General features: G+C 38.1%; 1 protein-coding gene across 2 annotated transcripts in view; it reads left to right on the top strand.

Moving 5' to 3' along the window:
• Positions 1 to 6189: 6189 nt before the first annotated feature.
• Positions 6190 to 23893, top strand: part of LOC148852613 (O-fucosyltransferase family protein) — a 52459-nt gene continuing 34755 nt past the window's right edge. For both annotated transcript variants that reach the window (XR_016099691.1, XM_088947028.1), the window contains exons 1-2: positions 6190 to 7037; positions 11034 to 11106. Coding sequence is in view for 1 of the 2 variants with exons in the window: in XM_088947028.1 (XP_088803154.1) it covers positions 6645 to 7037; positions 11034 to 11106 (466 nt within the window). In the remaining variant the exon portion in view is untranslated. The remainder of the gene's footprint in view (positions 7038 to 11033; positions 11107 to 23893) is intronic.

Below are 23893 nucleotides of genomic sequence, written 5' to 3'. Positions count from 1 at the left end.
TATAACTAATTATTGACATCAATCCTTTTTTATTCATTTTTGTTGAATTTGACAGACCAAAGTTTATGATCCAAAGTGAAACTCTTGAGTGTGATGCACGTGCATATTTGCATTTATTCAGATGTGATGAGGATAATTTTGTTAATTTTCTCTTCTTTTTTGGTGAGGAAAAGAATTTATAGAATGTGTATATTAAATAAAGACCATTATGGATATATTGTGTAAATGTGTCCATGTTTTATTTGTAAAAACTTCCTTTATCATATAGGTTTATGGTGAAAATATATATTTCTTATTGTAATAGCATTCATTTAAAATTTAAATGAGAAATAAACATTTTTTTCTAACAACCATTGCTATAAGAATGTTATAGCAACCATTAATATAAAAATTGTGGTAATACAAAAGAAATTTAATACTTTTAGCGACAATTTTATTTAAAACCGTTGCTATTGCTAGTTATTCATAAATACCCCATATTCTATTGCCATGGGTAAAACCATTGCTATATCAATTTTGTAGCAACAATATATAATAAATCCGTTGCAATAAAGTTTTAAATTAGCAATGATTAAAACCGTGGCTATACATATATTTATAGCCACACCAATATCCTCCACGATAGAAAACCGTTGCTATAACCTTTAGCAATGGTTTTTGGGAGCTTTTTGCAACGGTTTTTTCCATTGCTAAAAGCCAAATTTTCCTGTAGTGCCTTGATGGTTACTCCGCATTCTTTTTTCCAAAAAAAATGAGAAATAATAGGGGAAGATGTTTTCAAATATGGAAGTGGAGTTCTACAAAACAACTAAGTTTCCAAAGGAGTTGAACTGTATAAACTTGGCATACATTTTTAGAGAAACAAGGTTGAAAATATCTCTCAATTTTGATCTATCAATTGTCATAATGTGGCATACAAGATTATCTCAAGCAAATTTTGTCAAGGGTATTGACAATATCATTCTAACCCATGAAAAGAAAAATAAAATGAAGAATCACAAAAGAGGTCTTGGCTAGGTAGCAATCAAAAAATTGAATATGTCAAATTCCTATGACAAGCTTCATAGGGATTTCATCATCCATGTTTTGAACCAAATTGGCTTCCCAAATCACTAGGCTTCACTAATCCATCAATGTATTTCATCCCCTTCATTCTCTATAAAAATGAATGGATTTTCCCTCTAAATTATTCTTTTTGAAGCATGGGATTAGACAAGGTGATCAACTATCACCATATTTATTTATCTTGTTAATGTATGTGTTATCCTCTCTCCTATAATAGGCAAAGTCTTAGGGAAGTATAGAAGGGATCGAGTTGGCAAGGCAAGCTACAAAAATTTCTCATATGTTCTTTGTAGATGATTGTTTAATTTTTTTTTTGTAAAGTTGAAGTAAAAAATGTTATAGGTATTACAAAATATAATAAAAACATTTTAAGAAATATCTAGTTAACAAGTTATCTTACAAAATAGTTCAATGTTGTTTAGTAGCAATATTCATAGAAGGAATAAAAGAGTCATACTTTAATTTATTGAAATGAAGCAAATGAACTATTTTGGAAGGATAGGAAGGAGAAAAAGATGAAGCTTATAGTGACTTAGTTGACAAACTAAAACAAAAGCTTTTATGGAAGGGTCCATTTCTCTCAAGTTGACAAACTAAAACAAAAACTTTTATGGAAGGATCCATTTCTCTCAAGTAAGTAGGACCACAATTCTCAAGTGTCTAGCAAAAGCTTTGCCTAAAATTTCAATGTCAACAACCTTGATCTCAAAAAAAAAAACTTATTGATATGGAAAAAATACAATTGAATTTTTGGTGGCAATGGAGCTCTAAGAGGAACATAATCCATGCTGTCAGTTGGGAATGGATGTGTAGGCATAAAAAAAAGGGAGGACTTAGTTTTAGAAAGACAAGTGCTATAAACAAAGTACTGTTTGCAAAACAATTTTGGAAGTTCTTTAAAAAGCTAGATAGGTTGTGGATAAAAATTACAAGAGCTAAATATATGATATGTGACTTAATTTTTACCCCAAACCCAAAAGAATCATACTCACTTTATATGGAAAATAAATGGTGGTTGCTCTATAAAAGTCTTTCATAACTCATGGATTTCATCTATCTCTAGAGGATAGATAAATCAGGGGGATCTAGACCAAAAGCAAATGTATGAAATGAAAGTAAAGGATTTGATGCTTCAAAGTGGTTAGTGGAATATACAACTATTACAATAATTGCTTAACTTCAATACTATCTCAGAAATCTTAAAAATTCATCATTGTACACACCTGTTATAAGGGGATAAACTTATATAATATTGAAGTATTTCCATGGACTAGTTGTGGTAGTAGGACTATAGGCTCCACAATCACCTAGATAGTAGTGCTTGTCCAAGGAGGACCACTAACTCTCTTTGTAGAGGCCATAAGCCACAAACATCTTTACACTTAGACTTGAGCCATGGATACCCTTTGTGGGACGTGAGACAAAGTAGATAAAACCAAGGTTTTAAAAATGACTTGGAAATAGAATCATTCTAGCTATCAGTTTTCGGGTCAGTAGTTTGACCATTTGGGTCGAACGGTTTAGACAGTTTGAATTAGGGCAAACATTTCTCATATAAAAGTTGTATATGAGAAAGGAAAATAGATTATATTGTTGACTGAGAAAGAAAAAAAAAAAAAGAAAGAAAGAAGAAAAGAAGGAAAGAAAGAAAGGAAGGAGAGAGGGAAAAAAGAAAACGAGAAAAAGGAAAGGAAAGAAGGAAGGAGGGAAGGAGGAACAAGGGAGGAGGAAGGAAGGAGGGAAGAAGAAGGAAGAGGATGAGGAGGAGGATTTGACGCTCACCGGCGATAGCGAGGCAACGACAAGAGATGTAGATCTCAAATTTGAGATCTCCTTTTCTGCAATCTTCTTCTACTCTTTGCGTTGGATCTCAAATTTTAGTTCGTTCTCAAACTCTCAGTTTCTCCCCTTTATTATCTGCAACTTTTTAAAACCATGAACTGTTGTCCGGGTCAAACGAGTTGACAATTTAACTACCCAGGTCAACGATTTTTTAACCAAGTCAATGGTTTTTGACCTAGGAATATGTTAAGGATGAAATGTAACTAGTTGCTTGGACGATTTCTTGGATGAACGGTCCAATTGTCTGGGTCAATGATGATTTAAAAAAATTGGATAAAACAAGTCACGATCTAAGGGGGAAAATAATTGAAAAAGTTGTTTGTACGAGAGATCTTGTCTCCCCTAAGATGACACATGGTAGGATCCTGTAAGTGTGGGAATCAGAGTGAATATATTCCCTACATCGCAACTCAACATGTGTCCTCATCAGAGCAACCTAGGGACTAAAGCCTTTAATTAGTTGAGGAATATTCTTGAATTCTTGATCCTTACCCATGCATAAAGTGAGCCCTCCTTTTGTCTATAAATAGTAGGATTCATGACGTGAAAATGGGACATTCAAGTCATTAGATATCTTTGGGGTCATTCCGTGATTCAGTCACCAGTGACCTAACCCTAGAGTTCTTTTAGGTTTAACTATTCTACTAGTTTGAGTAGTTGAGCATTCTAGCCTTAGCATCACTCTGTCTCTTTATTCCCTGAGAGTTCCATTCTCATCTCCCCAATGTAGTCTTGCCTTTGATGCCTTGTTCTTCCCAACATCCTACACTCTACCTCTAGAACTTGGACCATCTCCATAATGCCATGCCTACACCTACTAATGGACCAATTCCTCTAGAAGAACTCAAAGTCCCACCAATTTTCAGTCAAGCCAACATATTTATGTTTTACTAGAGATGGGCATTCCCCTTTAGTACAGGTGGTGGCTTGGAACCAAATATGGAAGATGAATGTTCCTTTTAAGTCCCAAGTTTTCCTTTGGAATTTTTTTGGATGCAATGATCATACAAAAATTACATTTATTGCATGATGATAAAATATGCATTATGTGTCAATAGTGCATGAAAACACCTCAACACTTATTGTTTTACATTCCATTTTGCAAGAGCAATGTGGCATGGACTGAATATATGCATGAATGCAGACATCCATGAATATGAACACATTTACTCTCATATTCAAAAATGGTTGGAGATGCTATCATCTTAAGTATCCAAACAAGATAACATGTTTTCTCTCAGAAAAGTTGGCATAACATTGTTTAGTCTAGGAGGCAAGGAATCAAAAATTACATGGCAATTAAAAACTTGATCCAATATGGGTGTTGGGATCAATTAATAACTACAACCATATGCCAATGCTAACCATAACTTCCATAGAATGAGTTAGAATCAACAAGAACTTCATTCTCTTTATACACTATGGAGTATATAGATATGATATAGAAAGAGATTTTGCAACATATGTGATAATACAAAGTGAGTGCAGGGTACTAGTTGCAGTAATAGCTAGGGTGGAGGAAAAAAAGCTATTATCAAGGGACTTCAAAAAGTCAAAAGAAGAGACATCAATCACATAATTGTTTTTGTGATGCACAAGTAATGGTTCATATTATAAGTAATGAATAATATAAGTGTGATTGGGCTTAAAAGTTGTACATGGGTACCATATGGCATCTTATGCAATTTTCTGATATATGTAAAGTTTGATATATATAAATATAAAAACATAACAAACTAACACATGGATTAGCTACAAAGACATGTAATAGAGGCATACATCTACCTCTTAATGGTTTGGATGCAAATATGTTTATGAAGCTAATATAAGTCATTTTCTTTATGCAAAAAAAAAAACATCATCATTGTCATCAACCGATCCTTTTCTCCACTATATGGGGTTGGTAGGTTGAAAATTGCCATACTTTAAGGGGGTGTTCTTTTTTTTTTTGGATTTTAAGAGGGGGAAAGTTGGTCAATGGGATTTTGGCTCCCATTGACAAAAAATCCCATGTTCTTTTTTCAAATTTATGTGGGGACCAAGGAAAGTTTATTTTCTTGGGTATCACTTACTCGATGGGTAAATAACTTTTCCACCTAGGGGGAAAGTTGCTAACACTTGAATGAGACAAAAGTGCCCTTTTTAATAATGGATTTGCATGGCTAAAATGGTCATTGCCTTATTTACATGAGAAATAAAAGAACATGGGTAAATGTACTTACCTAGATAAGTGTTTCCCAAGAAAAATTTACACAGGTAACTGCATTTATCCAGGTAAGTAATTGAAAAGCAAATGAGGCCTAAATTTATAATATAATTCATAGTCTCATCATCATTATTCAATCTTTGCCCAACTATATGGGAACTTATAAAAAAAAAAAAAAACTATACAGGGTTAGGTAGATTGGTTAGTTATATTTAATCCTATCTCACCGTTTCATTCTGTTGAATATCATATTCATTGTTAAGTTATGAATACTTAAATCATACACGCGCCATTATTATTATCATCGAAACCTTGTTTCAACTTTCAATCATACATGACTTTCTACATGAATTCTATTTCTATGAAATAGCAATCATCATCGTCATCATCTAAGCCTTGTTATCATTATCATACATCATCATCATCATCATCTAAGCCTTGTTATCCCAACTATACATCATTATCATCACCTAAGTCCTCTCCCAACTATATAAAATATGAAAGTGATGTATAATGGTTATCATGCATGCATTGTTAAGCCTTTTGAGACTAAACGATACATGACAAACATGATATGCAACATGACTAATCAAACTCTGCCATGTCAACCATTAAAAGGTGTCGAGGACTAACATAGCAATCTACAAACAAATGATGCACCAAAGTCTTCTATTCAATCTCATTTTCTTGACAACCAGTCATTGAAAAATGTTTTTTTTTTCACATATATATATTTGGTCTGAATAACTCGATTCTCAACAACCAAACAGACCGTCAAACATCCACCGTCCAATACGTGAATTGAGAATATTCTCTCTACCATATTCATCCACTAAGTGGGCCCACATAGCGGCCGATCATCCTTTGCCAGTTGCCACCCGTGATAATAAATAGTTGTCGGTATAGAAACCTACAGTTAGTTTTCCATTTCGGTGATGTTTAAATTTAGAAAATAGCTTTTCGCGTGGTATTGGATTGCAAACCGTTGATCCAATGTTTATTAAAAGCTTGTTTTTAGATTCTGATCGAACGGTTATAACGCAGCAATATACGGTCCGTTTTATTACTGATGCTTCACTTTTCAGTGTTGAGCTCCATAGCTGTCTGTCGGAGAACGAAAATCTCGGCTTCTCTCTCTCTCTCTCTCTCTCTCTCTTTCTTTCACTCTCGACTCTCTAGACTGGAATAGAAATTCCATTAACACGATCGATCAACTACTAAATTAATTTCCTAGAAATCTGTTAGTACAAATCTAAACTGTTTTACAGGAGCTCTCTCTCTGGTGTAGATTTGCTTCCACTGTTTCTACTGCTTCTGTAGCGTGTGAGAATCGTAGAAGAAAGAGATAGAGGAAAGATTTATATTTCCTTTTTTTTTCCTCTGTATTTTCTTGAATTTTGTCGTTTTTTTCCTGTATTTTGGGGAAAATGCGGGATTTGTTTAATGGAAGAGACTGGAAGTTGCGGTGGAAGAACAAGGAGAGCAATTAGAATTCTGAGATTTGCTATTAGGGCTCAGAAGCCTGGCTGCAATGCACGGGTTCAGTAGACTCGGTAATGGAAGGGCCAATGGAGTAAGCCCTCCATTGTCGACGACGCCTTCGCCTCCTTCGTCACCAAGATTCCGTCACAGCCGGAGCAAGAATGCGAGCTTTGGCAGCCGCAGCCCGAAGCTGCACGCTTTTGCTGAGCGGCTTGTCTACATCGTTCTTTCTGCAGTTTACCGGAAACGCGGTGTTCTGCTATTTGCTCCGTTGGTTTACATCTCTGGTATGTTGCTGTATATGGGTTCTTTGAGCCTTGAGGTCGTTGCACCGGTTGTCGTTGTCAAACCGGCTCCGCCAGGTTCTACCTATCGTAGTCCTCAAGTTTTTGAGAAGCTTCGGCCTTTTATGCAGGACGATGGCAACCATAGCTCCAATGCGGTATGCCTGGGTAGATTTTCTCTTTGAAAATGATCGGTTGTTTGCACTTTTTATTGTTTATTGTCTTCTATATATGATCCTTAATATGTGTTATATGTTTTTTACCAAAAAATATGTGTTATATGGGAAGCCGAGTTTCTGCATCTGCAATTTCATAGAGTTTGAACGGTTAAGCAGCAATTATAAGTTATACTTACTATATGTTTTTTTAGTAAAAGTAGTGATATATCCCAAATATCTGTAATGGGGAGGAGCGTATGTTTATGTAGTTAGGTTTCAGTTTCCGTTTGCAACTTTGTTTGTTCATTCTGTTCATCGTAAAGCAACATGACTAAAATGAATCAATAACAATTACTTAATATTCCCAAGGTGTTAAAACTATTTACTTTCCTCTTGGTTTGGTTATTGCGTTGCATCCTCTTAGTTTAGCTGTGTTAATTTTATTTTGGAAATTCCCATGAATAAATTCGTTGTTTCACTTCCTATTGATGTATGGTCCAATGCATATTTCAGTAGTGGAGAAACAAACTTTGATAAAGCTTAGAAATCCACTATTGTAAGTTTATCTTGGTTCTTGGTAGAGAGATCCTTCAGTCCAAGTGAAAATACTTGGTCCACTGTCCTGGCTTACATTGCTCAATTGATTGAAGGCTACAGGTTTGCAACCCGTGAGGGCTCAGGTTAAGGATTTGCTAAATTTTAATGGGACTGTTCTGAGGACCCAGGTTTGATATTGTGTGAATTCTTTAAATCGGGTACCTGACTTGTACCCTTGTAAGGCTAAGTGAAGATGGATCAGGTAAGGAGATAGGAATTCCAATTTCTACCAATAAATGAAGAGGTTAAGTGGAGTTTTCCCCTATCTTTCTTTATTGTTTCTTTATCTTCTTTTAAAATCCTGGAGTCTGATCAATGTGTTTTCATTTTGCTATTTACAAAAAAGGGAGGCCCATTTCTTCTAAAATCATAGCTACTGCTATAATAAGGAAAATCCCGATAAGAACAATCATTGGCAGTAACGAAGGGATCAATGCATCTGGTGAGATGGTCCAAGTTATTCATTCCCATTTTGAATCCTTTTATGCCTCCCTATCTTCAAGCTGATTAGGAGTTGGACCATGATAGGATTCTGACAAATCTGGCTGAATGGATGGACACAACCTTTCAATGAGAAGGAGATAACAAGTTGTTTTTGGATCTTGAAAGGGATGAAGCGCTGAGGCTGAACAGTTTCTCTACAGGTTCAGTTGGATTGTTAGAGCTGAAGATTAGGGACAATAAAGAAGAAGAATGAGAAGAATGGACAAAAGAGAAGGGAGAAGAAAACACTTAGTTTGAATATTGGCCCTGATTAGTAACTCACACCACATTTAACACTCCCCCTCAAGCTAACCAAGATATTAATCATGCCCACCTTGCTAAGACCATCCAATGAATTAGTTTTAGATGCTTCTTTTGTAAATACATTGACAACTGACATTTGTTTTGGTAATTCAAAAGAAAGGGGCTACATAAAGCGAGGGGTAGCCCTACCCTGAAAGCTGGTTTTCTTTCTATGGTGCATAATATAAATTTTATATCATCATCATCATCATCATCATAGTTTTCAAGGTGCCAAGGTGAAGCTAGGAGATAGGGGTGTCTTGTTGCTGTATTGCCTAACCTCCTAGGTGGGTGGGTGCCTATATGTTGCCTTGGTGATGGAATTTTTATGTAGAAACCATGAATCACCAAGAATTTTAGGATTCCCTAGGTTCAATAGCAACCAATAACAATATTTCATTGATAATTATCAGAGAACTTCATAAAAAAGTATAAGTTTCATATTAAACCATAAGAAATCAACATATTTTTGAGAAGAAAAAGAAGAAAGAAAAGAGAAACCCTATTTTTGTCTAGGAAAAGGGAAAAGGGGGTGGATGGAATGTGTTGATTGGATAGGATTTTAAGTTCTTCTGTGCTTATTGGCTTATGTTTTGAAGTCTTTAAGAGTTCAAGACAACATGCTCCAACATGCATGCTGATTAACCCTAACAATTTAGAAAATAATAAAAAGAAACTAGTATATAAACCCAGAAAATAAATATTTTAGTTTAGTAATGTCTATTTAATTATCTCTCCCAGCTGGTGTATCATGTACTGATTGAATGGTGAGACAACCTACCTACTAATCTCTTGTCCATTTGTTTGCTGTATTTAGGAATGGTTTTTGCTCTTTTTTGGGTGCAGATGGAGTCACCCTTTTAGCTTAGATGGATTGTTTGATGCGTCTATGATTAGTTGCCCAAATAGAAGGGGCAGAGTTATGTGGAATGCACAAGGGCAGTGGTGATTTGGACACTTACGGAAGAAAGGAGTGCAAGAATTTTTGAGGACAAAGAGACAAGTTGGGAGATATTAATTGAAATCATCACTTTAAGAATAGCATATTGGGTGAAGACATTGGAACTTTTCTTAGACTTCACAGTAGATGATGTTAGTAGGAATTGGGGGGCAGTTGGACACCTTTGGAGTTTGGGTAGTGGGTGGGTGGAGCTGAATTTTGATGGAAGATGCATGGGTAATCTCGGGCCTTTTGGAATTAGGGTAGTAAGGGATGAGGACAAAACCATATTTGCAATGTACTCAGGTCCAATAGAAAGAGATTCAACAAGGACAGAAATTTTGGCATTAGTATTTGGGGTGCAAAAAAGCCAAGGAAATGGGAGCTGAAAGATTGATGATTGAAAGTGATTTGAAGGTTGTAATAAGTTGGTTAATGAAGGAAAAAGAAGTGGTATGGAACTTAAGAAATGAATTTAGATAATTCACATGGTATCAAAAGGCATGCAACTACAAATTAGTTGGATACAATGGTCTGCAAACAAATTTGCCTATGGTTTGGCTAAATAGGGGTCAATAGACAACAAGTGTTTTGGGCTCAAATATAAAAAAGGGTGAGGTGGGGTGAGATAGTAGAGTGACTAGAGTCTAGGCTCCTTGTTGTAATCATAACCTCTTGTTGTAACTATTTTAATTAACTAATGAATGAAAAATTTCTCTCTGTTGCTGATAAAAAATATCTATTTAATTATTATTATATAAAAAACAAAGCATATATAAGTGTTTCATACTGGCTTGTACAAAATAGGTAGGCGATTAAACGAGGCAACCATCTAAAGGTGCCTTGTTGTCTAGGCGTTGCCTTGAGAAAACCATCTATTGGTGCCTTGTCTAGGTGTTGGATGATGATAATGATCGTTAGATTAAAAAATAAAGATACAACAGAGAGTTGTGGGCACAAAACAAAGCCCAAATAGAAACTATTCACTATTTAAGAACTGCCCAGAACATAGATTGTCTTTGAGTTCCTTGCTTTGCTAGACCATCAGCCAAACTGTTTACAGATCTCCTTATCCACCTTATTTTGATCATCATGTCTTTAGAAATCTGCTCTTTAGAAATCTGCTTGAATCTCCTGAATTCATTTCTTAACTTCCATATGATTCCTTCCACCTTTTTCAGCCAGCCCACAACTACTTTTGAATCACCTTCACTAATCAGCTTAGTAATCCCCATTTCTTTAGCTTTCTCTACTCCATAGACTGCTGCCAATAATATCCCGTTGGAGCTTTCTCATTAGAATCTCCGTAGAAGTAACTACATTATCCATGAATGGTAGTAAAACTTTTTCCTCCTTTTATTCAGTGAGAGAATAATCAATTTGTTTTCACCAGCAAGTGGTAGCCACTTTCTTTGGTTTGACCTCTCATAAAATGGAACTTTGCTACATTCTTTCTTGAGCATTATAGTGTTACTGTGTTAGTGTGTCATAGACCTACTCCTTTTCTATGCTTATGGCTTACTGTTTCTGTGTTCGTTAGCTGAATGATCCATCTTTTTTAGTGAGGTGTAATTTACTGCCATTAAGAATTGCCTAAAGTAAATCTAGAATTTCTTACATTGTACTTCCTTTTTTAATGAAAGTTGCTGTTATTGATCAAAATAAATTTGCAGTTGATGACTGCATGGCATGCAAAGTCACATCAAAGTTGGAAGCATTGTGTCAACCAGAGTATTTCTCAAGCAGGTTTGAGTTTTACATAAAATTGTAGCAGTCAAACTAGCTTTCTTCTAGTTTAAATTTGGTACCACTACCACATCCATGATGCATTTGCAAATGAAACTTTTCTTATTTAGTCATTTACTGCAGTGTGGAGTATTTCTTATCAACATATATTATGTATTCAATGTGAAAAGCTTCTATGTTCAAGCAGTCAAGCCTTATATTGTTGAAACATGAGAAGGATAGCGTGCTAAAAGAGCATCGCCAGACACAAACATACATGTGTTTGTGTATGTATGCTGTTGAATTATTTTATTCCTTCATGAACGGTTGTCTATATGCTGAATTCGTAAGCTGTAGCTGCATTAGTGGTGGACCATTTAGCCTTTGTTAAAAGCTATTTGAATGATGAATTCTATTCACCATTTTGGGTCATGGCTAGCGTACTCCCTGTAGATAACAACATTCTTCATTGGTTGAATTCTGACAGTTTGCATGCCCTAGCACATTTCTACTCAGCCAGACTCATTAGTGTGTGCCACAATGTCACACCAAATAGCTAACAGGCTGTGCAACTGAAAAAGCAGGAAAACATCCTAATTGATCTGTGCAGTAGTTTCTTTGCTTGATTTCTTTTTGGGTATTTTATGTATTTTTTGATTGTGAAAAATATATTGATTGTATTGTCTTAACATTCAAAAACAATTATATCTTGTGCAGGTGTAACCTTCTACAGCAATATGCTATAAATTGGGCTAGCATTTAGCTCCTGAAAAGGAGCATAAATAGTTAGAAGTTGTACATGAAAACATATTCAAATGCATCCTGAGAAGACCTTGAGGAGATTATTGATGTCTTTAGGTTTAGAATGTTTTGTATCTTGGCATTTTGGGGATTCATGGATGTTTGTTTTGATGTCTGAATTTTGGGTTACGTGGGAGGACAGAGTCTCATTGACTTTTCCATGGCCATCCTTACTCCATTTAGAGTGTACATTTCAAGGCGCCAAGGCGAGGCTAGGCGACCACAGGGCACCCAGGCGCCTAGGTGTCGCCTAGGCATTGGAATTTTAAAATATTAATTTTTTGAGTTTCTACTTTATCTATGCTTTTGTAAGCTATTTTATTGGTTTTGTGTGCTAACTAGCAAGCATGTACACAAACTATTAATTCTATAAATCATTCAAATCAGTATAAAACTATAAATTTTATATAAGTAGCATGTACACAGTACACTAACTATACACTAACTAGCAAGCATGTACACTTAACTATTAACTAAAAAAAGTAAATAAATAAGTGCAGGAACTAGGAAGGGAGGAGAGGAATATAGGGGCGGAAGAAGAAGAGGAAGAAGAAGAAGAAGTATAGGGGATTAGGGGCAGGGAGGAGTATAGACCCCTGTTTTCTCAAAAAAAAAGGGACTGGTGAGACTATTGACTGAGAACAGTCAGGGGCAAAGCCCCTGTTTTTTCAAAAAAAAAAAAAGAAACTGAAACTAGGACTAGCGACTGAGAACAATCAGGGGTGGAAGAAGAAGAAGAAGAAGAAGAAGAAGAAGAAGAAGAAGAAGGGAGGAGTATAGGGGCAGAGCCCCTGTTTTTTCAAAAAAAAAATCAAAAAATGACTGAAGCTGGGCTGGAAGAGGCAGAAGCTGGGTTGGAAGAAGAAGAAGAAGAAGAAAAGGAAGAAGAAGAGAAAAACTTACCTGCTGAAGCTGAGGTGCGATGGAGTTGGGCTGGGGAATGAAGAAGGAAAAAAACACTTTGTATTTTGTCTTAATAATAAAATAATGATAGTATGTAACTTCTTTTATTTTAAAAGAATAAAACATCTAATAAAATATCAAAATAACAAATAAAAAAAGTTATTAGATGTATGTAGGCGCCCACCTAGTCACCTAGGCACCCACTTAAGTCTCTGGGCAGGCGCCTAGTATACAAAATCCGGGGCGTTTGGCGTTTGGGCGAGGCCCCCATGGAAAACTGCCTAGTCGCCTAGGCCTTGACAACTATGTGCAAGACGTGTAGAGAACAGTTGCATTGTTGAAGCATAAGGATCAAAACTGGATATAATCAACCAAATTAAATTATGTATGCAAAAGTTCTAAAAAAAGAATATGGAAAACATAAAAAGTAGGATTCAGATCTAATGTTGAGAAGAATGATCCAATGCTTAGATTAATCTGTTATGATTGCTGTGTGTTATTGAAATGAACAGCAGAGAAGTATAGGCTAATGCTGGATGTAAGAGATGTTGCAGTGAATTCAAGAGAAGGTTGGAAAGTTTGTTGAAATTCACTGTTTTTTTTTTGTAATAAAAATAAAATTATAAAAGAGGAAAAAGAAGAGAGTACAAGAAGGGGAAGGAGCCCAAGGTCCTTGAGAGAGAAAGAACAAACAACCTCCAGAACTCAATGCAATAAACAAGGCCGCCTGGACTCAAAAATAGAACCAAGAAACCAAAAGCCCAAACAAAGAGACCTACTAAAGCCACAAATCAGAACAATGAAAAACATGAGACTCAAGAACAAGAAACAGAAGAAAAAGAAAAACAAACTCCAGGATAGCATAACCAAACAAATCAAATCCTCGAGACAGCAGCATAGATCTTTGATGGACCAATACCAGAACCTCCCTCAAACCTTGCATCCTGCAAATCACTGACCACTAATGCTTCTAGAATTTTTCCTGGTCTTAACAATCTTCTTGCTTGGTTTAATTCTGAAGGGGCTCCCTATTAACCTATAAAAGCCTTAGAAACCAGAATGTCCTGTTTCTTACTCTGTTTCTTAAACCTTCTATTTGCTAGAATATTTTTCCGGAGTTTCAGTGACCATGAGGGTTTCTTATTAATCCTTTCCAATTCCAGCACTGTATTTTTCTTGAAAGCTGGGGAGCAACCAAAGCTTCAGTCTTTTCACCAAAGTCCTCTACCAAATTAGATGTAATTGATCTATTGTGGCCTTCATTGACTAGTGGAGCCTGCACTTGAAGACCTCCACTCTTCCTAACAAGCAACATGTAACTTCCCTCCAATTCTTTGAACATCCTCCTGGTAAAAGATTCACCTTCCAAAATGAGAAAACTTAGAGTTTTGGGTGTAATAGATTTTTTGATGGTCATGACTAACAAGAAGGGGCTAGACAATATGGGGGCAACACATCTGCAATAATCCGTAAAAATTAAGGCTCCAAGGGAAAACATAAAATACAAAAAGGATGAGCAGAAGGTGGCCTGGAGCTTTAGATATCATCAGAGAGCCGAAAAATTAATAAAGGATCTGCAGACACAAGTGGATTCCAAGGGCAGCCAATTGGTTGGCAGGTGACTTAGCAAAACAAGGGGTGTGAAGGGATCAATTGCACTGGGGTGAAATAAAACATAAAAGGAAAAACTTCCATATGACCTAGGTTGGGAAACCAGTCTGATGCTTGATTACCCTCCTCACTGATGTATGCGTATCAAATCTGTACCATAGATTATTTTCTCCGGCAACATTCTGACATTCAGATCAGATATTAAGTTTTTAATTCTCCATAGTAGATTGATATATTTGTTTTCAATCTGTCTATGATAATTTTAAGATCACCTTCTATCCAAATCTCTCTAAACCCACTTTGAGCTGTCATGTGAACTACCCTTTCTGTCCACATTTTTTTTTGATGAATAATAGAAAGTTTATTGATTCAGAAGCAAATTAGAGTGAGTTCATACATCATCCCAGTGAGAGGCGCGAGCTGCAGCCCCTCCTTGAAACTTACAAGTTAACTAGGAAAGAAAAACAAGAATCACAACTGAGCCCAAAATAATTCTTCCCTATTTACCCCTTGCTTAGCTAACACATCTGACAAGGTATTTGCTGATCTCCCCACCCACTGTACAGTGACCAACATATTCCTTGTCAACCAACTAAATTTCTTCATTTCATTCTTGTATTGCCACATAGCCTCTTCAGAATTTTTCAACCAACCCACCACCACTTTGGAATCCCCCTCGATTATTAGTTGTTGTACCCCCGGCTGGTTTGCAAATTGGACCCCTTGTACAGCAGCTAAAAGTTCTGCCCTGATGGAATTCCCAATTCCCAAAGGACCTGAGTAGAGCAACAAAATCTCTCCCTTCTCATTTCTCAAAGCACCCCCCATTCCGGATAATCCTGGATTACCCATGCTGCTTCCATCAAAGTTCAACTTAATTGAGCCTTCGGGTGGAGGAGACCAGCTTGTAATTGATTTGGCCTTTAAAGATGAGCACCTTGCTACTGCTAACCAATTTCTCCAAATATCATTAAAGGAGAATGGACGAAAGATTTCCAAGGTCTTCAGCCAATGTATTGCCCTGTTTAACACAGTCTTTCAAATCTTGGCTGTTCCTTTCCTTATCTTGAAAAATTCTGAGATTCCTTTCTTCCCAAAGAGTCCAAGTCAAGGCAGCACGAGCACATCTCCACATAATTCTCCCTATTTTTGTAGGCCAATAAAAGGTAGAATGGTTGAAAAGCATGTGAACTTCTGCTGGTAGACTCCAACTACCCCCAAACAACGAAAGTAGCCAAGCCCAAAGGTCTGCAGAAAAGGGACAAGATACTAATAGATGGTAACAATCCTCACCGTGAGCTCTACAGAGGATACACCAATTAGGAGAAATACAGAGAAAAAGGTCTTCTCTTTTGTAGGTTGTCTAAAGTGTTTACTTTCCCATGGAAAACTTCCCAACAAAAAGCCATAATTTTTGGGGGGGACTGGCCTACACCAAATTTCTTTTGACGGAAAGGGTTGGTGAGTAGAAAGTTGAGAGATGGACTTGAAAAAAGAAGCACAAGTGAAGGTTCCATTGGGTCTAGGAGTCCAATATCTGGCTTGGAGGGATCCAAACAAACCTGATTAAGACACCCAAGCAAAAAAGAAAGATACTCAATTTCAGCATCCCCAAGTCCTCTACGAAAACCAAAATCCCAAGTAGGATCTAAGGGTGTTCCCAAGGGTGAGACAAATTTTGAGACCACCTCTTTTTCGTACAAAGAAATAGAAAAAAGCGAGGGGAACAAATCCTTTAACGGTGAGTCTCCTACCCAAATATCCTCCCAAAAAAGGATAGAGTTGCCAGAACAAACTTCATACCTGATAAAATTGAGGAATTGAGGAAGGGTGTTGTGAATAGCCTTCCAAGGTGCTGCTAGGTTAGCTTGCCTCGATACACCAGCATCCCATCCATTCTCTGACCTCCCATGAATGCTTCCCACCACCTCATGCCACAATCTCTCTCTTTTCAAAGGCCATCTCCACAACCATTTCCCTAACAGAGTTTGATTCTTTCTAATTGTCCTCCCAATTCCCAAACTCCCCTCTTCTTTACTTTTGCACACAATTTCCCAATTAACCAAGTGATCATTTTTCTCTTGTCCCGGCTCCCATAAGAAGTCTCTCATCAACTTCTCCAGCTTCCTAGCTTCCCTAACTGGTATCCTAAAGACAGTCAAATAATAGGTAGGTAAGTTGGCCAAGGTAGCTCTTATTAGGGTAATTCTTCCTCCTAAAGAGATATAGTTCATCTTCCAAGAGACTAATCTTTTCTCAAAATTTTCTAACATTGGGGTCCAAAATCTACTCTCCCTAGGATTTGCCCCCTAAAGGAAGCCCTAAATATGACATAGGCCAAGCAGAGGTGGAACGCTCAAGACACTCCGCAATAGCCTCGATCTCCCCTACCTCCAAATTTATACCTGCTACACAACTCTTTTCTAGATTTATTCTCAAATTAGAGACACTTTCAAATCCTTTTATTAGCTCCTTTAGGTTTGCTACCTTTTCACTAAGACCTCCTTCACAAAAAATCATTAGGTCGTCTGCAAACTGAAGGTGGGTGACGGGGACTTGGTGTCTCCCTATTCTCCAACCCCTGATGGCATCTTCGCTATCAGCCTTAGTAATGGTCCTACTAATCACATCAGCTACTAAGGTAAAAAGAAATGGTGAAAGTGGATCCCCTTGCTTGACACCCTTGCAAGTTGGAAAAAAAATCCCTCATCGTACCATTTACCAGAATAGAGTAGTGACAAGTACTGTTACACCCAAAGATCCAACTACACCACTTGTCCCCAAAACCACCATTTCGCATAACCTCTAATAGAAACTCCCAGTCCACCAAATCATAGGCCTTTTCAAGATCCAATTTACAAATGAATCATTTCCTATTAGACCTTTTCATTTCCTCCACACACTCAATCGCAATTAAGATCTGATCTGTTATTTGTCGCCCTTGAATGAAAGCCCCCTGAGTTTCACTAATGATGGTAGGGAGGATTGTTTTGATTCTCAATGAGAGCACTTTAGCCAGAATTTTATAGATGCTTGTCACCAGACTAATAGGCCTATAATCTTTTGGGTGGTTGGCATCATTCTTCTTAGGTATCAAGGCCAAAAAGGTGGCATTAATTCCAGGGCTTATAGTGTGATTGTCTGCAAATTCCTTAAAGACTTTAGCTAGATCCTCTTTCAACACCTCCCAACAGTCTTGATAAAAACCCATTGTAAAGCCATCTGGACCCGGAGCCTTGGATCTATTCATTAGAAAGACAACTTTCTTAATCTCTTCTTCCTCGAAATCCCTTTCCAGCCACCTTGCCACTCCTTTATCAATCCTTGGCCAATCCACCCTTTCCATGACTGTTCTCTCACTCAAAGGCCTTCTATAAATCGATTTGAAGTGGTCCACAAATTTTCTGGCTATGTCATCCTGGTTGGTAATCACCTCCTCTCCTATCTCTAGCTTGGTCACAAAATTCTTTCTTCGTCTCCCATTGGCCAAATCATGGAAGAATCTAGTGTTCCCATTGCCTTCCTTAATCCACTTGTGTCTAGATTTTTGTCTCCAACTGATTTCTTCCCTCAATAACACTTCTTCCAACTCCTTTTTTAATTGTCTCCTTAACACTCTGTCCTTCTTGGTTAGCCCATTGTGAGATTCCTTTACATCCAAATTCTCTATTCGAGAGATTAGGCCCAATTTTTGCTCCTTAATTCTACCAAACTGATCTCTATTCCACTCTTTTATTTTGGCTCTCAACCTTTTTAATTTCTTGTGGAACTTGATCCCCTTCCATCTTACCCCCCTCTCCTCCTCACCCCACCACTCCTTCACTTTTTTCACAAAATCTGGATGGGTAAGCCACGTATTTTCGAATCTAAAAGGTTTGGGTCTTATAGGAAAAGACTCAATTCCTATTTGGATAGGACAGTGATCGGAGGTGACCCTGGGTAATGCCCTAGCAACCAAGTTTTCCAAACTATTCTCCCAAGCAAGGTTAAAAAGGAATCTATCCAACTTCGAGCACAAAGGGGTTTCCTGAAGGATGGACCAAGTGTAACTGGCTTGCAGCAGAGGTATTTCCTTCAGTTCATAATCTTCAATAAAACCATTAAATTTCCTCATGCTTGTTGAGATTACCTGTTGGGGATTACTGGTTTCATCAAAGAATCTAACGACGTTAAAATCCCCGCCCAGGCACCAAGGACCATCCCATAGCCCCTTAATTGCATATAGTTCCTCCCACATCTCATTCCTCTCTCTATAGGAATTAGGGCCATAAACATTGGTTAAGACCCATACACACCCATTTTCTACATTCTTGCACTTAATGGAAACTGAGAATCTGCCTATCAATTCTTCCACTACTTCCACCACATCCTCCCTCCATAGTGTTACAATCCCCCCCGAGGCTCCCCAAGAAGGAGACGAGCTCCAACCTAAACCTATAGACCTCCAAAAACTCCTCACCCATCTCCCATCTAATTCCATCAGTTTGGATTCTTGTAACATCACAATATCAGGTTTTTCCCTTCGGAGTAGGTCTTTGATTGCCCTTCTCTTCCTTGCACTCCCTAACCCTCTTACATTCCAGCTAATAATTTTCATCGATACAAAATAGCAAAGGACCCAATAAGAGGCCATATACTCCTCATTTTAGGCTCTTCCTCCTATCCCCTCTACCACTGAATTCTAAATCCCCCTCAATGTCTGAGATTAGCCTTTCCACTTCAGATCTTTTTTTCTTATTTGTTCCTCTTTCCCCCCCCCTCCCAATTTCTCCATCCTTTCTAGCCAATGTTTGAGAAAGAATTTTACCCTTCTCACACTTATTTTTGCTACAACATCTTTCTACGAGTCCTTCCTTTTTATTTTGTTCCTCCATCATTGTACAGATCAACTCCCAAATTCTATCCGCCTCTCCCTTACTACTTCCTTCCAACACCCTCTCTCCTCCTTCCACTATCACCCTCTCTCTTGCATCAGAAACTCCTGGATGGGAAGTTGGGATATCAGTTACAGGCATAACAAACAAGTCAGTACCTAAAACAGAATTGACACCCATACCTGATAGAACGGGGGTAGGACTAGAATCACTGAAAATGACTTGTTGATAGGCGGAACATGGTTTTAAGGCCTTTCCCCTTTTTGGACAAGGTTGGGAAGTAGACATGGTAAAAGAATCACTTCCTGACGACCTACCCACTTGGAAAACCTTTCTCTGTGTTTTCGACTCTGGAATACCCGCATCCATCCTCACGGCCGATTCTTGTCCCTCTCCCCCAACATCCTGTAATTCATTAGACTTAGGTTCATCTCCCTCGACGAAGGGAGGAGGAGTTTTCACAGCTTTAGAACCAATTTCTTCACCATTCCTAGTCTTCCCGCCACCTGCCTCTTTAGTCTCTTCCTCTAAGAACAACTCTGTATGCAAACTTTCTGTTTCAAGAAGATCATTGTTGCTTTTCGGAGACAAACTTCCCAGACTTAGCATTTCGTCTCTATCAGAATCGTCGTTACTGTTTTGTTCACTCAACCAATCTTCAAGCCCTGTTCTGTTCTCATCACTAGGCTTCATGTATCTCGGGTTGTGCCTATTTGGTGAGAGACGGTTCGCCAGGTTGGATGGGACCCATTTTAGAGAGCCTCGAGACTGCGAGTCTTGAGACTTTTTTGCGCCTGAACTGTTCGGTCGAGAGGAAGGGTTCGGGGTTGAAGAAGATAGACGCTTTATCTCGTCTATCAGCTCATCCCTCCTCCCAGTCACGTGCTTACTTAACAAGTCCCTCGGCCCATCTGTCTTATAATGGGCCTTGGGCTCAAGACTATAGGAGCCCAACTTTAAGTCCTTTATTTGAAAAGCCTTCTCCGACCCACCATAATAGGGATCCACTCGATTGGGCCCTTCTTTTCGTCCCACGTGACTACTGAGTCACGCCCCCCTGTTTTAATGGTCGAACCAGCAACCTTCCTTGTCTGAGATTGCTGGTTCAGCCTTCTCCCTTTCGACAGTAGAAGCTTTTTGTCTTTTTCCCTTGACACCGCCTGCGCAAAGGATCTACCATTTGTCATACCCTCTTCTTGCTTTCTCCAGGTTTGACCTTCCAACTGCCCCAAAGCTTTTTGGCTTCCCAGAATATGTTGGCCCTTTTTAGTGAAACATCCCTTCCCATTTGAATTACCCAATCTCACTAGTCCACATAGTGCTTTTTCTTCCTCCTCCTCCCCTCCTACCAACCGAGCCTCCTTCCACAGCCCTGCTTCAATGGAGGAAGCTAACCACACAGAGACAAAGCTCCCCTCTGTTCGTACCTCTACCTTTCGTGGAATTTCTTCTGGCTTCACACCACTTAGCAATTAGCAGGATTGCTACTGAATAGAGATCGCCCCAGAAAGCACCTTTCAAGATTCCTCCACACAACATAGCTATAGACTCTGCTATTTCTTGTTTCCATAGATGGAATGGCAAGCCTATTACACGCACCACCACACCATCTTCAACAAACAAAATCCTTGGAGTTGGATGTTGGATTCCATTTGAAGACTGTGAATGATCCGAACTCAGCCTGAACATTGATAGCTAATATTTCCAAATCATTCTCTAATGGATCTAGGATGGCTTTACAGTTATCGAAGGGGCTTACTATGAAGACACTCTTCAACTTCAACCTGGTTGCCAGTAAGTCAGCTACCATCCTCCAATCAATAACCTTTTCCTTGGCTTGTATCACAAACTTACTATCTCACTCCTCTCTCTCTAGACCTCCCACCATTCTGCAATGGCCTTTTGTTTTTGCCATGACCACTGGCCCTTGTTGTACCCTGCTGTTACTGAAATAAGCCTTCTCCTCCCTTATGGAGGCTTTTTTCTCATTTGCTACTCTTTGAACTAAGAACTCTTTGAGCAACCAGTCTACTTCTCCCCAGCCTTGGTTCTGTTTTCCTGCTGGTAGACACACCAGTTGCCTCTGTCCCTTCCCAAAAAATTCAGTCAAAGCTATGAAGAACCCCTTTCTATTCCTCTTATATTCAACAACATATCTTCTCCCTTCTAGTGTACTAAAACCCTGCCAGTTTATCTGATTACCTTTTGAACAGGCTCCAGCTATGAACTTTCTTAGCCACTCGATCACTTCTAATCCTTCCAGCAATATTGTACCCTTTTTCTCTTCCCTTACCTTCAGGCTTACCTTCAGGCTTACCTTCCCCTTGATTCTCATCTCTTCAAACAGGAGATTTTTTGCTTCTATCTTCAAGGATCTCCTCCACTGACCTGCCTGCACGAACTCCATCCCCTCCATTTTCCCTCCCATCTTAGTTCCTCACCCTCTCACCAAGGAAATCCTTGGCTTTCTTAAATGTTGCAAAAAGGAAGATGCACACAAGACCTTGTGTTTATCCACCATATTTATTGTTGTGACTACAGTGTTTACTTTCCTACTCTAATTAAATTCTATGCAAAGAAAATACCACTTGCCCAACTTACATACCTAAGCTAACTCCTACTACTTTTAATAAAGACCCATGTTTATATTCATCTTTCCCATTAAATAGTCCTAATAACACTATAGAAGAAGGAATTTAATGATTGGACTCCCTGGTTGTTTGTTAATTTTATGTGGGCACCTATGCATACCAAGAAGGATCCAAAGTAGGGAACACACCCAAAGTTCGTTTGTTTAGAAAGAAATAAAGAAGGATACTGTCAACTCTAAGAATTTGACTAATACAAGGCTCAATAGAAAACATTGGAAGGATGGTAACTATAAAAGTGGCATGGGCTGGCTGGGTAAAATGTTGAGAGTTATAAGATGAAAGCTTTGGTGGGAAAACAAGCATAGGTTGCTATGAGAATGAGTTCCTGAGGGGTGGAAAGTGAAGGTACCAGACTTAACATAAGCCTACTATTTTGTGAGGTGGAGAAAAGAACAATTCTACAACAGAAGGCCTAATCTACAATTAATAATGGAGAAAAATCTTTGATGGATCAAAGTTAATATCTTCAAGAGGACACTATTCGCCACCAAATGCTGGATAAAGATTCCTGCAGGATTTACATGGGGAATCAGATGATCAAAACTATGTATCAAATACAAGTAATGCATGTGATGCAGATCTAGCTAGACCCTTCTGACCAAATCTAGTGGTATGGCTTAATAATGTCTACCTTCCTGAAGCATCAACCCCCACTATAGCTAGTCCTTTTCTTTTAATCAGCAACAGAAACATTTCATTAATTAAAATTTACAAGAAATATACAATGAAGAATCCCCCAAAAACACCCAACCCAATGGAGCATAGCAACTTCTATCTCCCCCAATATAATTTTTTATAATTCAGCTCAAAAACCTTGGTTTCTATTAACCCCTTGCTTAGCTTGCATATCTGACATTCCATTTGCTGTCTTATAATCCATTGAACCTTAATTTGTAGATTTCTAGTCAACCACTTGAACTTATTCATCAGATTTCTGTATGCCCAACTGGCTTTTTCTTTATTCAGTAGTTATTACCACTAGTTGAATCCCCATTACCAATTGGACCCGAAAACATTGCAACTACATTTCCCTCCTCATTTCTGAGCACATCCCCTATTCTGAGAAGCCCTGAGTTTCCAACACTACTGCCATCAAAGTTCAACTTTAAGAAGCCCCTAGTTGGTCTTGTTCATGCACATACCTCCCTCCTCTTTTTTGAAGACAACCCCGCTACTACAGTCCAATTTCTTATAATGCCATCCATAGAGAATGGTAAAAACAGCTCAAGAGTATTTATCCATGTAGCTGTCCTATAAGTGACAGTGTGACACTATAGCTAGTCCTTTGCGTGCTTTGGTCTCTGAAATTCCTGGAGCTCTCCCCTGATCATTGATACCTTATTTCAATTGTGCTATTCCCTTTTGATATCTATTAATAAAGTTTTGTTTTACCATAGGAAAAAAAGAAAACCCATCCATTCAAGGGGTGCTAGACTACCAAACCTGAAAAAGGCTTAGCTCAAGAGAAACTGCTACCAGCCCACCAACTAAGTCATATGGATGTTACAAAGTCCAGAAACAAAGCATTTCTAGCCAATCCAAATAGGTGGACACCTAGAGGCCCAATCTTCTAGGCAACAATTCTCTTCTCTTAAGCTTTTCTTTGCAGTTGTCAAGGCGTCTAGGCGATTCTAGGTGACAGTGGAATGTCTAGTCACCTGGTGTTGCCTAGATGATAGAATTTTACAAAGAGAAAACTATATCCCACATTAGTTCCCTAATTTGCATACCAAAAGTATGCATATAAATTGAAAAAGTAGTAATGCTTAACATTAACTTTCCTCTCAAAACATAGCAAAATCATCATATCTAAAAGTAGAAGCATTGGCTAAGGTAACAATTTGAGAACGTGACTGAGAAAGAGAGGACAACACACCTGGAGGAGTCCTAGTCATATGACCAGAGGATCTAGTATCAATAACCCAAGTAGATGATGAAGATGGCTTATATGAAAGACAAGCCTTACTT

This window comes from Nelumbo lutea, chromosome 5, assembly GCF_056320005.1.
Source record: "Nelumbo lutea isolate HS-2025 chromosome 5, American lotus-T2T, whole genome shotgun sequence".
In the NCBI taxonomy this organism is placed as follows: Eukaryota; Viridiplantae; Streptophyta; class Magnoliopsida; order Proteales; family Nelumbonaceae; genus Nelumbo; species Nelumbo lutea.
This window is presented reverse-complemented; position numbering and strand designations above follow the sequence as displayed.